The sequence below is a fragment of the Barbatula barbatula genome (assembly GCF_947034865.1).
Source record: "Barbatula barbatula genome assembly, chromosome: 2".
NCBI lineage: Eukaryota > Metazoa > Chordata > Actinopteri > Cypriniformes > Nemacheilidae > Barbatula > Barbatula barbatula.
Genome location: NC_136767.1, coordinates 21,314,248 through 21,328,530, shown reverse-complemented (window position 1 = coordinate 21,328,530; position 14,283 = coordinate 21,314,248). Strand labels below are relative to the sequence as shown.

The window sequence follows — 14,283 nt, the reverse complement described above, 5'->3', positions numbered from 1 at the left end:
CTTTGCTGATCCGACTTGAGACTGAGAGAATTCAAGATGGCTGTCCCAGGTGAGTATTTACTTTGCAGAAAATGTTTTATTCACTTTCCTAAACTAACAGCGTAGTCTGTAGTAGCATCGTGACAGATGTAAGTCGTAGTCATTCATAGCAACAAGGCTGAAAAAAAGATTTAGTAGACTTTTCAACTACTAAACAGAAGGGTTGGTCAGCATTAGCGACACAAGCTAGCTAGCTGCTAGTCGTCTAATCCCCTTCCGCCTCATGAACACAGCATTCCCTCCTTTAGCACGAAAAGGCACCTGACAAGGCTTGAGGAGTTATGTATAGCCGGTTTTTTATCAAACGAATACGGATCATAATGTTGACCAATATCCTTGGGTAATCTAAGAATGTATGGCATGTGTTAGAGTAACATGGAAGATCAAACTTAAAACAGCCAGCCCATCTTGACTGCAGGCTGCAGCACATTTCTGTGGTTGGGCTATTTGTAGGGAAGAGGTTTGTATAAAACATCGTTGTCATCCCGTCTCACCTGCTTTTCTGCCGCAGATGTGACATTTATAGGGTGTCACTTTTACACATGTTCATTCGACAATCAAAGATGACTGTATGCAAGTTTCCAGTTAAATGTGAATCTACGGGTGTTAAAGAAATTGAGTTGGAAAATTCTGTTCCAAGATATTTTAACAGTAACTTTTATCTTTAACTGGTTTCGTACTATCATCTGTGAATGATGTGAACCATGGATATATTTTAATATTGGGTGTTTTGCTGTATTCGTTTCTTTAGTTCCCTGTATGTCTATTATTTTCTTTCTTGAACATCACTCTGGTTGTGTGGAATATTTATCATGTGGTTTTATGTTGTAAAAACTGGGTAGTGAATAGATAACCACAGAATGCTCACTTTAAAAGTCACAAAAATACATGTTGCTACTTGTCTCTGTTAAATATGCTTGCATTTTTGTCTTTAAAGTCTTTCAGTATAGACCAAGATGTTACATGTGTTTAAATGTTCCTTTATTCAAGACATTGTTTCATATTGGCATATTTCACGATGCCGACTATATACCATCGACGATGGAATCGTCTATTGGCCCAACCCTAAAGGGCTCGGCAAACCTTTTGGTATTTCTTAAGGAAAGAGACGAGGCAAAAGCATGCATGCTGCTCAAATGTTATCGTTTTATTTTTTAATGTAGACCTCATTTCAGCGAAATAAAATGAAGCGTTGTTTCGTTATATCTGTTTGTGTTCCTGCCTCGAACTAGTGAAACGAATTGTCGTTTGGACCAGATTTTGTTCGAAATCAGGTCACAGGCGGTTGTTTTTTCGATTTCTAATGTAGTATGCTGAGCCCTTAAAATGAAGAATGTTAGAATTTACGACTGCGTCATTTGCCTGAAAAACAACCCTCTTGTTCACACGCAGCAGAGGGATAATGGAAGCTAGACATTATCGTTAACAGTGTTGTCAATATGGATATTTCTCTTAAACAAACGCATTGATTCGGTTCAGTCCACGCAGCCATTTCGAGACGTTCTTGATGGATGGATGCACTTTTTGGAGCTTAACAAATTGACCCCATTCACTCCCATTTTACAGCTTGGAAGTAAGAAGGACACGTGATAATATAACTCTACATTGTTTTTCAAGAAGAAAGTCATATTCAGTTAGGATGCCTTGAGAAATATCCCTATGAGTGTTCATAAGGCAGGGCTCCAGACAAAAGAAATGTGTTAAGGATCAGTTAAACGGAATCTCCACACTTTTTGTAAGCGCTGCTCAAAAATTTGGGGAAAGTCTGCTGAATTCCACAGAATAATTTTAAATGTGTTTACATTTGTAAATATAAATCTGTGAAAATAGTCTTTATACTGTAAGAAAAAGTAGGCTAGCCTATATATATTATTACCAAAGGGGTTGTTACGTTATTATGTTTGTAATAATAACACTTCTCCGCATGTTCAAAACACAACGTAAAGATAACTTCAAATAAACAAGATCATTTGTTGTTCATTCTTGCTGTGAGCAGATTTGAAATGATACAGAGTTGTCTTTTAACAAACGCGTTCCCTAAACTTCTCCACGATTAGTTTTGTTTTATACGTCTCAAATATCACATTGTTCATCCTCAGGGTCATTAAAATCCGTCACAGCAAACAGCGCATGTTTTATACATCTCAAATATCGTATAATAGTTGTAACAAACTGGTAACACGATCAAAATGTGTTACTTGTCAAGCGCTAAAATTCGGAATTCCATATAGCTGTCGGGTGCGTCTGCCACTAAGCATCTCTTGAGGTCGGGAAGTGCACCTTCCTTGAGATTTTGCGGAGCTCTCTCTCGCTTGCCTGGCGCTTCCGTTGGAAACACTTCAAAAGTGAGTTAATTTGCTCAATTTCATAATAAAATAATATATTAATGGATAATATTTTTTTGTCATCAATGCGACTGTTTTAACCACAGTCTGGAACCCTGTAAGGGTGACCATTCCTTTGCCTTTGCAATCCCCTAACTATGCCTGTTTTAGAAGAAATTTTTGGTGATTTTGTGAAACAACAATTCCACTCGCTCACATTATCTCTCATATCCTACTTTCTGTGTTTACTTCTCTTGAAGATACACTTCAGGACTCGGGAACATGACGGATATTCGCTGCATTTTGTTTTCTGTTGTTCGTCCATTTACCTGCTCTGCGTGTCTGCACTAGTGTTGTTAAAATAAGCACGTGTTTGCTGCTCTTCCGTGAGCAGAAAGGGATAAAATGAAGTGCTTTTGGCTCTAAATTAAGATATTGGAGGATATAGCGGCAAAAGATACACTACAAAAATGTGCGTTCTAAACGTCATTTTTGCAACCGTGAAAAGCATTGCTGAAAGGGATGAACGCAAAGTGTCATCTCGGATAAAGAGAAAATTTATATTTATTATTCAGTTTGCCCGTGTGATCGATATCGTTATGATATACAGTTGCCAATCTCTGAATTTTCACTTCTAGAGCTCTGCCCTTCCAAGTGAATAAGGCACTCTTAATAACTCTTTTAACATCAGTCCCGTACTGTATATTATCAATCCTGCATGTTTTTAAACTGAACCCTTCCTTTATCCAAGTAAAGGGTAGTGTTAGATCGAACGGCTATGTAATGCGACTAGCGTGGTGTGTATTTACATGTAACGGTATACACTTTTAAAATAATAAGCAGACCACTGACTAATAATTTTTTTTTCGAATAAGTGTCTTCTAGTCGAATAACGAATAGTCGACTGAAAGGGGGCAGCCCTATCTACCCCTGAAATAATTTTAAGGTTGAAAAAACTACAAAGAGTTGCTTTAAGGAAGTAAATATGAATTCTGAAATTCGTCAGATGATTGTCTAAATGAATAGGCATTATGGTTCTTAATTGTCCGTTTTAGAGCATTATAACAATTTCCTATACCGGAAGAGACATTTAATTGTGACAGCCCTAATTATAAGTAGCGGTAAGGATAAGGAAGAGACATTCTTTCTTTATGTCTGCGCCAAGACAACTTCCATGATATTTCTAGAAGAGTCGACAGATTGAGCATGTTTTATTTCACCCCCCCCAGGCTACAGATTAGAGCTCCCTCCTGTTTTGACCTGATGTGTGAACTTTTCATGCAGCTTGAGTCCCAGTGCAGCCAGGCCCTCGCTGCCCCTTAGCAGACACCATGTCATCCACCTCTTCCTGTTCCTCCTCGGGGGAAACCAGCCCTGAAGACATGCCCCGAGGTGGGGGCACCATCCGTGTCTACCTTCCTAACAAGCAACGAACAGTGGTAAGGGTTTCGTGAATTCATGTCTTATTTATTTGTGTATGCCAACCACTGTGCATGTTTACATTTACATTACATTGCATTATGGCAGATGCTTTTACCCAAAGAATGTATTTGATATATACATTTTATCAGTATATATGTGTGTTCCCTGGAATCAGATCTTTTGGGTTCTTACATAATGCTCTTGAGATACAGGAACCTAAAACAAAAGCACTGCTATTTACACAGGATTTATCACATTCTGTGTTTTGTTTTATGTTGATGCCATCATGTAATCGTGTGTTCAGGTAAACGTTCGACCTGGGCAGACCGTCTATGATAGTCTAGGCAAAGCACTGAAAGTCAGAGGCCTGAGCCAGGATTGCTGCGCCGTCTTTCGGCTTCTTGAAGGGTGCGTCTCCATAAAGGCTTCAGTAAAGGGAGACATTTTGTCATTTTGGGTTTGAGTTGATGCTTACATTTTTGTTTATTTTTCTTTCCTCTTCTGGTCAGCCGTAAGAGGCTTACAGATTGGAACACTGACATCACACCCCTTGTAGGGGAGGAGCTTTTGGTTGAAGTGCTGGATGATGTTCCCCTTACCATGCACAACTTCGTAAGTGTACTTGCGCAACAGAATCTAAAGGGTGGAGGAGTTCTCGGATAGAGTCAGAGATAATGTTTAATGGTAAAACCATGTGGTACAATGATATTCTAATCATTTTAAAATTGTAATGATATTAAAATTGAAAATGAACAGATAGAAGCCAGAGCTCAGAGGTCAATATCTCTACAGCAATTTTGAAACATTTTACAGTTTTAAATTGTATCTTTCCTTGTTACATGTCACAATCTTGTTTTCACAGGTTCGTAAAACATTCTTTAAGTTAGCATACTGTGACTTCTGCCACAAGTTCTTGTTCAATGGCTTCAGGTGTCAGACGTGTGGCTATAAGTTTCACCAGCACTGCAGCAGTAAAGTTCCTACTGTATGTGTGGACATGGATACCATGAAACGGTGTGTGTTTTGCAACTGTGTTTAACATCTCATGAAAAATGTGGTCCATTTCAGTTACTGATCTGTTGAACTCTCAGGTGTGTTCCTAGGTCAGAAGACACCATACCCCACATATCACTAACCTCAGATCAGTCTGTGTACGTTTAACTTCATATGTATATTATTTGTTCCCAAGTAGTAAATTATGAACTAGTGGACATGGTTTCTTCAATAAAATGTATGTTTTGTCGTTTGTAGAGAGGAGATGCAATCTCCTAACTCTTCCTTTCACCTCTTGTTGAGGGGGGAGGACAGTCAGTCTCTCCAGAGACATCGCTCCACCTCAACACCAAATGTCCACATGGTCAGCACGCTGGATCCAGGAGCTGCTCTCCTCAGGGAGGTTAGAGAACACGGCCAACAACTAGTTGGTCCTAATTCTATTGAAAAAGCGTAGGAACTATAACCTTTTTGTATGCATCACACTCATCTCTCCTCCATCATTGCATGCATTCATTCATTTTTTTTCCACTCTCATTCAGGATCCATTCAAAACCAGCACAATAGGTGAGTGGTTGTATCTGCCTTTGGTATGTGATGTTTGGCCATTATACGCACAAGTACACATTCCTTTATTTTTAGTTTCTTGTCCATCATTGCACATTCACACATCCAGCTACACATCATCATGTGTAAAGTTTGTGAGTTTAAATCGTTTCAACAGGACCAGAGTCCTCTCCTAAGTCTTCCACTAGCCCGCACCACCAAGGGTCACCGGGAAGAAGACCTCCAAAATCCCCTTCTGAGCCCAAGGAACGAAAGTCATCGTCGTCTGATGATAAAAGGAAAGTGGTTAGTGTGCCTTTCAGTTGATATGAACCCCGAATGATTCTGCTTGTCACAATCAGCAGTTCTGATATTTAAAGTTTTTTTTAGCACCGGGGAGGTTACAGAGACTCCAGTTACTACTGGGAGGTGCACTCAGGGGAGGTGACCAGGATAAAGAGAATTGGAACCGGCTCTTTTGGGACCGTCTACAAAGGCAAATGGCATGGAGATGTGGCTATCAAGATTCTTAAAGTGACAGAGCCGACACCAGAGCAGCTTCAAGCCTTTAAAAACGAGATGCAGGTTTTACGGTGAGTCATTCTTTTACTCTTCATCTTGATATAAATCAAAATGTTTTAAAGGCTGGCGATGATCTGTAATAAATATGCATACGTTTTATGATGTCATTTGCAACTACACAATACATTTTCACCAGTTCTAATATTTGGACTCTGTTTCCTCAGGAAAACACGTCATGTCAACATTCTGCTGTTCATGGGTTTTATGACCAAGCCTAATTTTGCCATTATCACGCAATGGTGTGAAGGTAGCAGTCTATACCGCCACCTGCATGTTACAGAGACCAAGTTTGACACCATGCGCCGCATCGATGTCGCTCGCCAGACTGCACAGGGCATGGAGTAAGAAGTTTTGAGTTTTCAGGATAGTTCTTCATGATACTGTTTGAATAACTGATGAGACTAAAGTATATAAAAAAAATAATGCAATGGTTTTATTTCATAAACTTCTTTTTTCTTAAACAGTTATCTTCACGCTAAGAACATAATTCATCGGGACTTGAAATCTAATAGTATCCTTTCTTTAATCCATTAGCAGAGATCTTTTTCGTTAAAGATGTTTGGCAATAATAGACCAGGTGTTCACCACATGTGCTGCCAGCAGATGGCAGCGTTTCTGCACCCTGACTACCTGGAAGACTTGAACTTGTCTTCTGTCTTGAATGAAAGTATGCTATTAAAAGTCGTTCATCTACTAAGCACATTTGTCAGATATCTTTCTGCATGAGGGCTGGACGGTTAAGATCGGTGACTTTGGGCTGGCCACGGTCAAGTCTCGCTGGAGTGGCTCTCAGCAGGTTGAACAGCCCAGTGGCTCCATCCTGTGGATGGTGAGTAAACGCCATCATATGTATCAATAGAACAAAAGTATCCAGCTGCAGGACCCTTGAAATTATGAATGTTTCTACAATTCTGTTGTTTCTCAGGCCCCTGAGGTGATCAGAATGCAGGACACTAACCCATACACCTTCCAGTCTGATGTTTATGGCTATGGAGTGGTGCTCTATGAACTGATGTCTGGGACTTTGCCTTATTCAAATATCAACAACAGGGACCAGGTAAGATACTTATGAGAGGCGATTCAAGACATATTTCAAACTTCACTCACGCACACTGTTAAACTCTCTCATACACGACTAATCTGTCTCTCACACTAGGGCTGCCCCCTTTCTGTCGACTATTCGTTATTTGACTAGAAAACACTTTTTCGAACAAACGTTTATTAGTCGATTGTCTGCTTACCATTTTAAAAGTGTATACGCTCCACGTTAGTCGATTTACATTGCAGTTTGCTATAACACTACTGTTAACTTGGATAAAGGAATGCTATTATGAGCATGTTTGATGGTGTGCGCGAGAGTGTTTGATACTGTGCATGAGAAAGTTTGATGGTGTGCGCGAGAGGTTGGATTTATGTGAGAGCAAGTTTAATAGTGTGTGAGAGACAATATAGTAGTGTGTGAGAGACAATATTGTACTCTATGAGGGACTTTGACAGCGTACACGCTAGTAAATTTTAAAATATGTCTTGAATGGCCTCTTATAGATACTCCATGTTTTGCCAGTTTCAATAAAATACTTCACCATGCTCGACCAGTTCAGCTATTGGGTTACATTGAAAATGTGCCCAGAACCCTGTTTTCTGATCTGATTTATGTACAATCCGTGTTTGTTAGTCTTTTTTATCCATTTGTGTTGTCTGGGTTTAAGAAGCAGTGTTTTATTTTCATGTATTATTCTCCTGCAGATCATTTTTATGGTTGGCCGTGGTTACTTGTCGCCAGACCTCAGTAAGTTATACAGCAACTGCCCTAAATCAGTGAGGAGGCTCATCATCGACTGTCTGAAATTCAAACGGGATGAACGGCCTCTCTTTCCACAGGTATAATCTGTTACTACACTTATTATCGGCTCACTTTGAAAATCCTTCATGCATACTCATTAAACAATTCGTTGAGTTGGATCTGTAAGAAATCTCCATTGTTTTGGAAAGAGTATAGACATGAAATAATAACAAGAACCTGACGGCTACAGCATTTCCCATACAATGCATTTTAGGGATGCACGATAAAATATCGGCCATATCGGTATCGGACGATAAATGGTCATTTTTAATGTTATCGTATCGGCCAATAATACAGCTTATTCCGATATATTTCTTCAGGTTAAACTGCTTTAGCTGCACGCTGCTCACAGTTAAAATACAATCCAGTATCTTTCTGTCGTGATCATTCCCTTACTGCTATTAGCAAAACATTGTTGATGTAGGTACAGTTTTTAAGTGTGTAAATTATAGGAACAAAAGCATATTGTTTGAATCTGACTGCTGTATGCTTTCTGTCTTGAGACCTATAAGACATGTGACTATTAAGAACATTTATCTGGTTATCTAAAAATTTTTATTAAGTTAAGAAATATACCAGAAAAGTTAAATGGTTAGAATTGTTTAAAGTGTAAAGAAGGCTTCGTACATGATTTTCAGGGGGAAAAAGAGAACCAATGGTTACCTTTTTTCTGCAGTGAATGTTTTCAAATAAAAGCAGTTTTTTCTTTTTCTTTCAGTCTTTAAAAATTGTATATTCCTATTTAGATACTGTATATCGGCCAATATTACGGTTATCAGCCTCCAATGTTAAAACAATTATCAGTTATTGTTATTGTTATTGGCCAAAATGTACATATCAGTGCATCCCTAATGCATTTACTTGGGCGGTTTGACATTTAACTGTTAAATCAAACAATTTAAATCAAAGAAGCGTTCTTAATACAGCAACACATTGTCGAGAAAGGGCATACAGCATATAGCCGCTTTTCAATGTAAGATGTACTGTATTGGAATTTTTGTCTGATGATGTTGTGTTTATAAATCAGGATTTTAGCGGCAGTTAAAGTGACTGCTGGTGGCATTCAGTTGTAAAATACAGTATACTGTGACAGATCGGAGAGTAGAAGAAAAACAAGATATCAAGTGCTAACACTTTACACGAAGCAAATTTACTTATTAGTACATGACGTCACCAGCTTCACAAGTCTGTCAAAATCCTGTGGGAAACACTGCGGCCATGTGTTATTTTATAACTTTACTGAAACATTACATTACATAAAGCAAAAGCAAGCATCTTGCCATTGGAGAATTTTCCATTCCACATGTGAAAAGTTGATGGATGATGCGAGTTTGTACAGAATATACAGTGAGGGAAATAATAATTGTATCCCCTGCTGATTTTGTAAGTTTGCCTGCTTACAAAGAAATGAAGGGTCTATACATTTTTATGGTAGGTTTATTTTAACTGATAGAGACAGAATATAAAAAAATATTTTTCTAAAAGTTATAAATTGATTTACATTTCATTCAGTGAAATAAGAATTTGATCCCCGAGCAAAACATAACTTTGTACTTTGTGGAGAAACCCTTGTTGGCAAGCACAGAGGTAAGGTTTTTAGTCCTAGGTTTCTTGGCTGTCGCTCAGCAAATTGAGTTTTTCAAATTTTCTAATCTAAACTTTGAAACCTATTTGGTCTTGACCATGGTGGTGGAGAGGTTGAAATGGAATGGCATCTTTTATATACACAATAAACTTACTTAGCAGTACTTTCTTAAAGTTACAGGACTAATCTGTGGTCCATATAGGCACATAACCAGTCTGTGGTGTAAGAATTCTTGCTGGCTGGTAGGGGAATACTTATCAAATTCTAATTGTTTCCATTAAAACCATCACAAAATTTCTTTATTCAAACTGGAATTACTGTTGTTCTATTAGTTGCCAACAGCCAGATTACATCACACCAATATAATCCAAATACCAGTGTAAACTATTATAGTTTCCATTAAAACAAATCCAAATCCCATTATAACCCTTAAATCCATGAAGTGTTCTATTGTGTTAGTGAATTATTAAATAAGCACATAGGTTACATAGGCTGATTTATTTATTTATAAGTATTTGTGAAGTGGAAAATGTGTTGAATGTTTCATTTCATCCAAGTTTAATAAGCAAAACCGTTTACATTCGTTTGAAAGGCTGAGCCAGGAGTGAGTTGACACAGGCTGCGCGCGAGCATCAAGCCTCGGCCATAGTGCCAGATACGCTTGTGGAGACTTTAGGTGTCGAGCCGACTGGAGTATAAACGAGCATTACGAAACAGGCTGTGTGTGCATTCTGCTGAATGCCACTCAAAGCAGAACAGTCGCATTTCATATTTTTCACATCGCGTCCACATCACAGCCTCTTGCGATTAGCAAATCGCATTGCGATTGTGATTCAATTTCAATTAATCGTTCAGCCATAGTCTAGGGGTCACAGACAGTTTTTCAGGCGACACCGAATTCAAGCCACAGCACTGTGAAGCATGGTGGCGCAAGCATCATGGCTACTTAGTCCTGGTTTTTGTAGTCGCTGTGACTTTTGTCAAAAAGTTCTGTCTGTTCTGACACCAACGACAGTAACATCTCGACATCCATTCTCTCACAACAGCTTTCTGAGCTTTAGCACCACCGCACTGCCTTCAAGGGCTATAGGTGTTTGGTGTAAAATGCTCGATTCTAATTGGACATCTTATTGGTTTCTTGGCTTTGCGAATGAGGAAAGAATCGTCGCACTAGACGGAAAAAGAAGCCTTCGCTTTTTCGCAGCGCGGATATTCGCGGTCTATATGAAAGGCTTCATAAGAATATATTGTTTTTATTCTAAAACGTTATTGTGACGAGCAATCACACGAATATTCGCAGGCAATCTGAACGGGACTTAACATCCCTTTTTCTACACTTTCTGTAGAGGAATAACATGTTTATACTTTTTTCTTCTTGTTTTGATTTAGAATAGAATGTGCAGTGTTCCCAATGCATTTGTGTATTGAAATAAAAGTTATTATAAGGATTTTTGAGTTTTTTAAACACACTGCTATTATTTTGAACACTATGTCGCACTGTACAGCCCTCTCATGTTTCTATATCTTGATATTCCTCAGATCTTGGTGAGCATTGAGCAAGTCCAGGATCTATTGCCAAAAATCGAACGGAGTGCCTCCGAGCCCTCTCTACACCGCGCTGTACATGCCGAGGACCTGAACCCGCTTCTCTTCCACACCACGCTTCTCTTGCCTCTGTGAGACTCCTGGAGATGCTCTGTTTTCTTAACATCATTCCCAGCATGGAATCCCTAGTTCCTGTTATTCCACACGTTTCTTAGAGTACCCAAGCTGTTCCATTGGTCCTTTATATACACACGCACACAACCTACATTTATCAACTCAATAGCACTCCTGGTCTCCCCTTGGCGCTTCTGGAATTCTCTAGGCTGCTCGTGGTTAAAGCTGCTTGTAGAGAATGTCAGACAGTGGAATTCTGTTCAGCTGCTTTCAGACACAGAAAATAATCTGTGCTCTCATTACACTTAGTACATAGTATTGGCACAATCTTAATAACCTTTTTGAGGTCTGTTGATTGAAATGATTGTGCATGCAAATGTTTTTAAGGAAAGTAGTGTTACATTTTTTTAAAGAAGCTGCAGACTTCAGTATGAAATTTTTTTTTGTTCCCCTTACTTGATCTTCCAGCTGTAGCACACTCATTCCGTTCATCTGTGTCACATTTCTGCTCACAGTGATGAAATTATACATTCGTTTGCAATCACTTGTTGACATTTATATTTCATTACTTTCATAATCATCTTTTAAGTTTTGTCTGATGGCAAACTCTCATGGGAACTGTTTTTAAAACACTCACATAAGGTCGGATGCACATTTCACTAGTGCTCTAAAGAATTGTGTTGTGCATTTGTGATTATTTTGAATATCTTCATCTTGGCTATATTTGATTTTCGGGCTTTTCTGTATTTTGGTGAGCTTTATATGTATACACACTGTGTGTATATATACAAACATGGCACAATTCTTTGCTCAGATTGTTATGGTGCAAGTGATGGGGAAGGGAGAGTTGAGCATATCATTTCCTTTTTTTAGTATGAACTGAGTACGTATTGCTTTTAAAGTGAATATTGTTTACTGTTCCATTTAAAACAAAGTGATCATTTACAATCTAAGCTGAAATGACATGATGACCGTAAACAGGATTACTATGAATAATGCTGACACAGTTTGTTTTTTGAACTAATGCATTGTGTTAGTAATTGGCACAGAAAGCTCAGAGAAAAGTAATTTTAGTCGTGTTCCTGCAGTCTTAAACAATATTTTGGAGGGTGTTGTATGATCTTAACTTTGTGGGTAATCTTGTTTCAATATCGATATGTTTTTTCTAGCCCAGTTTATGTGCAGGAAAAGATCTTTGTGGTGGTGCTTTTTGAAGTGGACCAAGGTAACAAAATGACCTTGGCCAATAGCATGAATTTGGGGTGGACCTACCTGTATGTCCCAACAATGAAAGATTTTGGGGTGTGTCTGGGAAACTAGACTGTAATTTTGCAATAACTGAAGTTGCAGTTCTAAAGCAATGCTTGCATCATGGCCACTTTGGAATTCAGGCTGCTAGAAGCGCTACTGACCTCTGGTTAATATGGTGTTACACATTCTTGACAATAATAGTTTAGATTTAACTAAGGATTTAATTTTAAATTAGTTTTTGCACAAGTGGCAGCGTGGTGTGAGACATTTCTGGGTTCTTACCTTACATTAGTTATGTCTGTTCAACCGGTGGCCTGTGACATCCTTAGCAGCTGCCAAATTTGCAAACGTCGAGCACATTTCTGGTGAAACGTTTAATTTAATTCCAAAACCAAATTGCAATGAGAAAGCAGTATTAAAATTATTTTCCTCCTGTTTATCTGGTTTCAATAAGACCGATTGAAACTGAAAGCGATGGGGCCTTATGCGATCGTTTAATGTAGTCTTAATATTTGTAACTTATTGATTCATAACTGACAGTTGTACTGAAGTCAGAGCTTTGGTAATTAGCAATGTTTGAATGGGGCTGGGTACCCCATTGAGCTGTACTCATTTCACATAAGATGCCTGTAGAGCAGTGGTTCGCAACCATTTTTGGGCCCCCCAATCCATTTCCAGGTCCCATACCGCCCCCCACAGAAATAATGGGCTAAATGTCTTCATCATAATAATAATAATAATAAATTATTTGTCATCATAATGTAATTTAAACTGTGTCACTTAATTGGGATAAACGGATTAAACATCCATTTGTTTTGTCTCATGAAATACCAATATAAATAAATTAAGAGCATGTCACTGAAAGTCAAATAACAGATTTAATTGGCCTGTTGGAATATTACCATACTTTCCCAAAGAGCAAAAACGATGTGAAGTAGAAGGTTTGAACTTCGTTTAAATACTCCTAAATGCATAAAAACCCCAAAGCAGCTTAGATTCACTTTACTTAAAATTTAATTGTAAAAAAGTGTGTAGATTTGTGTAAGTTTAAAGGCCTAAATGTGTGTGCGCCAGTGTGTGGTTCCATCAGAGGTATAATACAAGGTTTGTCATTAATAATTTGTGTTCATAATTAGGCAAATGAAAACAATAAAATCTTCTAACAAGAATAAACACATATTACAATGTAGAAAGTATTGGATGTATTTATTTTTTATTGGTTTGGAAAAGTCCAAACAGTGATGGCTACATTTTGGGCTCAGATATGACAATGATTTGATAAGTAGAGAATTCATATCCTACCCAAAGATGATTCAAATATATTAGTCTGAGTTTATGCATCCATACATGGAGTTAAATGTAATTCATTTAAATTGTGCCATTGGAGTGGAGGTGGATATTGATTGAAAGAATTTCCCACGCTTACTAATAAGTATTTCATGCAAAATTCTGTCATATAATGTGCAAGGAAAGGTACAGATGTTACGAACATCTAATGGAGAAATTTGTAGTTAGCCTTTTGGGTTCACATTTTTACACACTTACTATTCAGTTAAATCTGCCCCTACACGCAGCTGACGTCAAGGTCACACGACAGAGCTCTTGCGTGACAGAGGTGCCGATCCCAAATTTGATATGATACTACATCAGTGTATTATGGGGCGGTTTCCCGGACAGGGCCTAAGACTAGTCTTGGACTAAAACTAATGTTAGAGCTGTCTTAAATTAAAATAGCTTGCAATGAGACATTTTAAAACCAAGTGCCCTTGTTTTGTCATTAAATCTTTTTTGTAAGGCATGATTGTAAAAACTCCTTAAATGTCCTTATTTAAGGCCTAGTCCTTGTTTAAGATAATCCTTGTCTGGGAAACCAGCCCTTGGTGTGTCTGCCGCACTTGGCATATGACATCAAAGCACAGTGAAAATGATTCAAAAGCCTATGGAGCAGTTTGATCTTCAATGTCTCTCGCGTTGAATGCTGATTGGTCTGTGCAACTCGCGATGTCAAATGCACATTTTCTGTTCACGGGTGGCTATGT

At 38.3% G+C, this 14,283-nt stretch overlaps 1 protein-coding gene across 4 annotated transcripts; it reads left to right on the top strand.

Moving 5' to 3' along the window:
• Positions 1 to 4: 4 nt before the first annotated feature.
• Positions 5 to 13,432, top strand: araf (A-Raf proto-oncogene, serine/threonine kinase). 4 transcript variants are annotated; one of them, XM_079449036.1, is made up of 16 exons: positions 5 to 49; positions 3,648 to 3,802; positions 4,090 to 4,193; positions 4,295 to 4,397; positions 4,648 to 4,799; positions 4,889 to 4,936; positions 5,037 to 5,181; positions 5,321 to 5,345; positions 5,503 to 5,630; positions 5,715 to 5,917; positions 6,071 to 6,247; positions 6,371 to 6,417; positions 6,617 to 6,735; positions 6,832 to 6,963; positions 7,653 to 7,787; positions 10,874 to 13,432. In XM_079449036.1, exons 2-16 carry the CDS (start codon positions 3,695 to 3,697, stop codon positions 11,012 to 11,014), a joined length of 1,767 nt encoding a protein of 588 aa, XP_079305162.1. In that variant the 5' UTR covers positions 5 to 49; positions 3,648 to 3,694; the 3' UTR covers positions 11,015 to 13,432. The 4 variants fall into 4 exon arrangements, with proteins under 4 accessions (XP_079305162.1, XP_079305160.1, XP_079305163.1 ...); XM_079449034.1 differs by having other exon boundaries at positions 8 to 49; positions 4,877 to 4,936; XM_079449037.1 differs by having other exon boundaries at positions 11 to 49; positions 3,593 to 3,802.
• The last annotated feature ends 851 nt before the right edge of the window (positions 13,433 to 14,283 follow it).

Coding starts and splice junctions, on each gene's coding strand:
- araf (XM_079449034.1), top strand. CDS start 3,695: ATGTCATCCACCTCTTCCTGTTCCTCCTCGGGGGAAACCAGCCCTGAA. Junction 6,248..6,370: donor CAGACTGCACAGGGCATGGA/GTAAGAAGTTTT, acceptor TTTCTTAAACAG/TTATCTTCACGCTAAGAACA. Junction 6,736..6,831: donor GTGGCTCCATCCTGTGGATG/GTGAGTAAACGC, acceptor GTTGTTTCTCAG/GCCCCTGAGGTGATCAGAAT.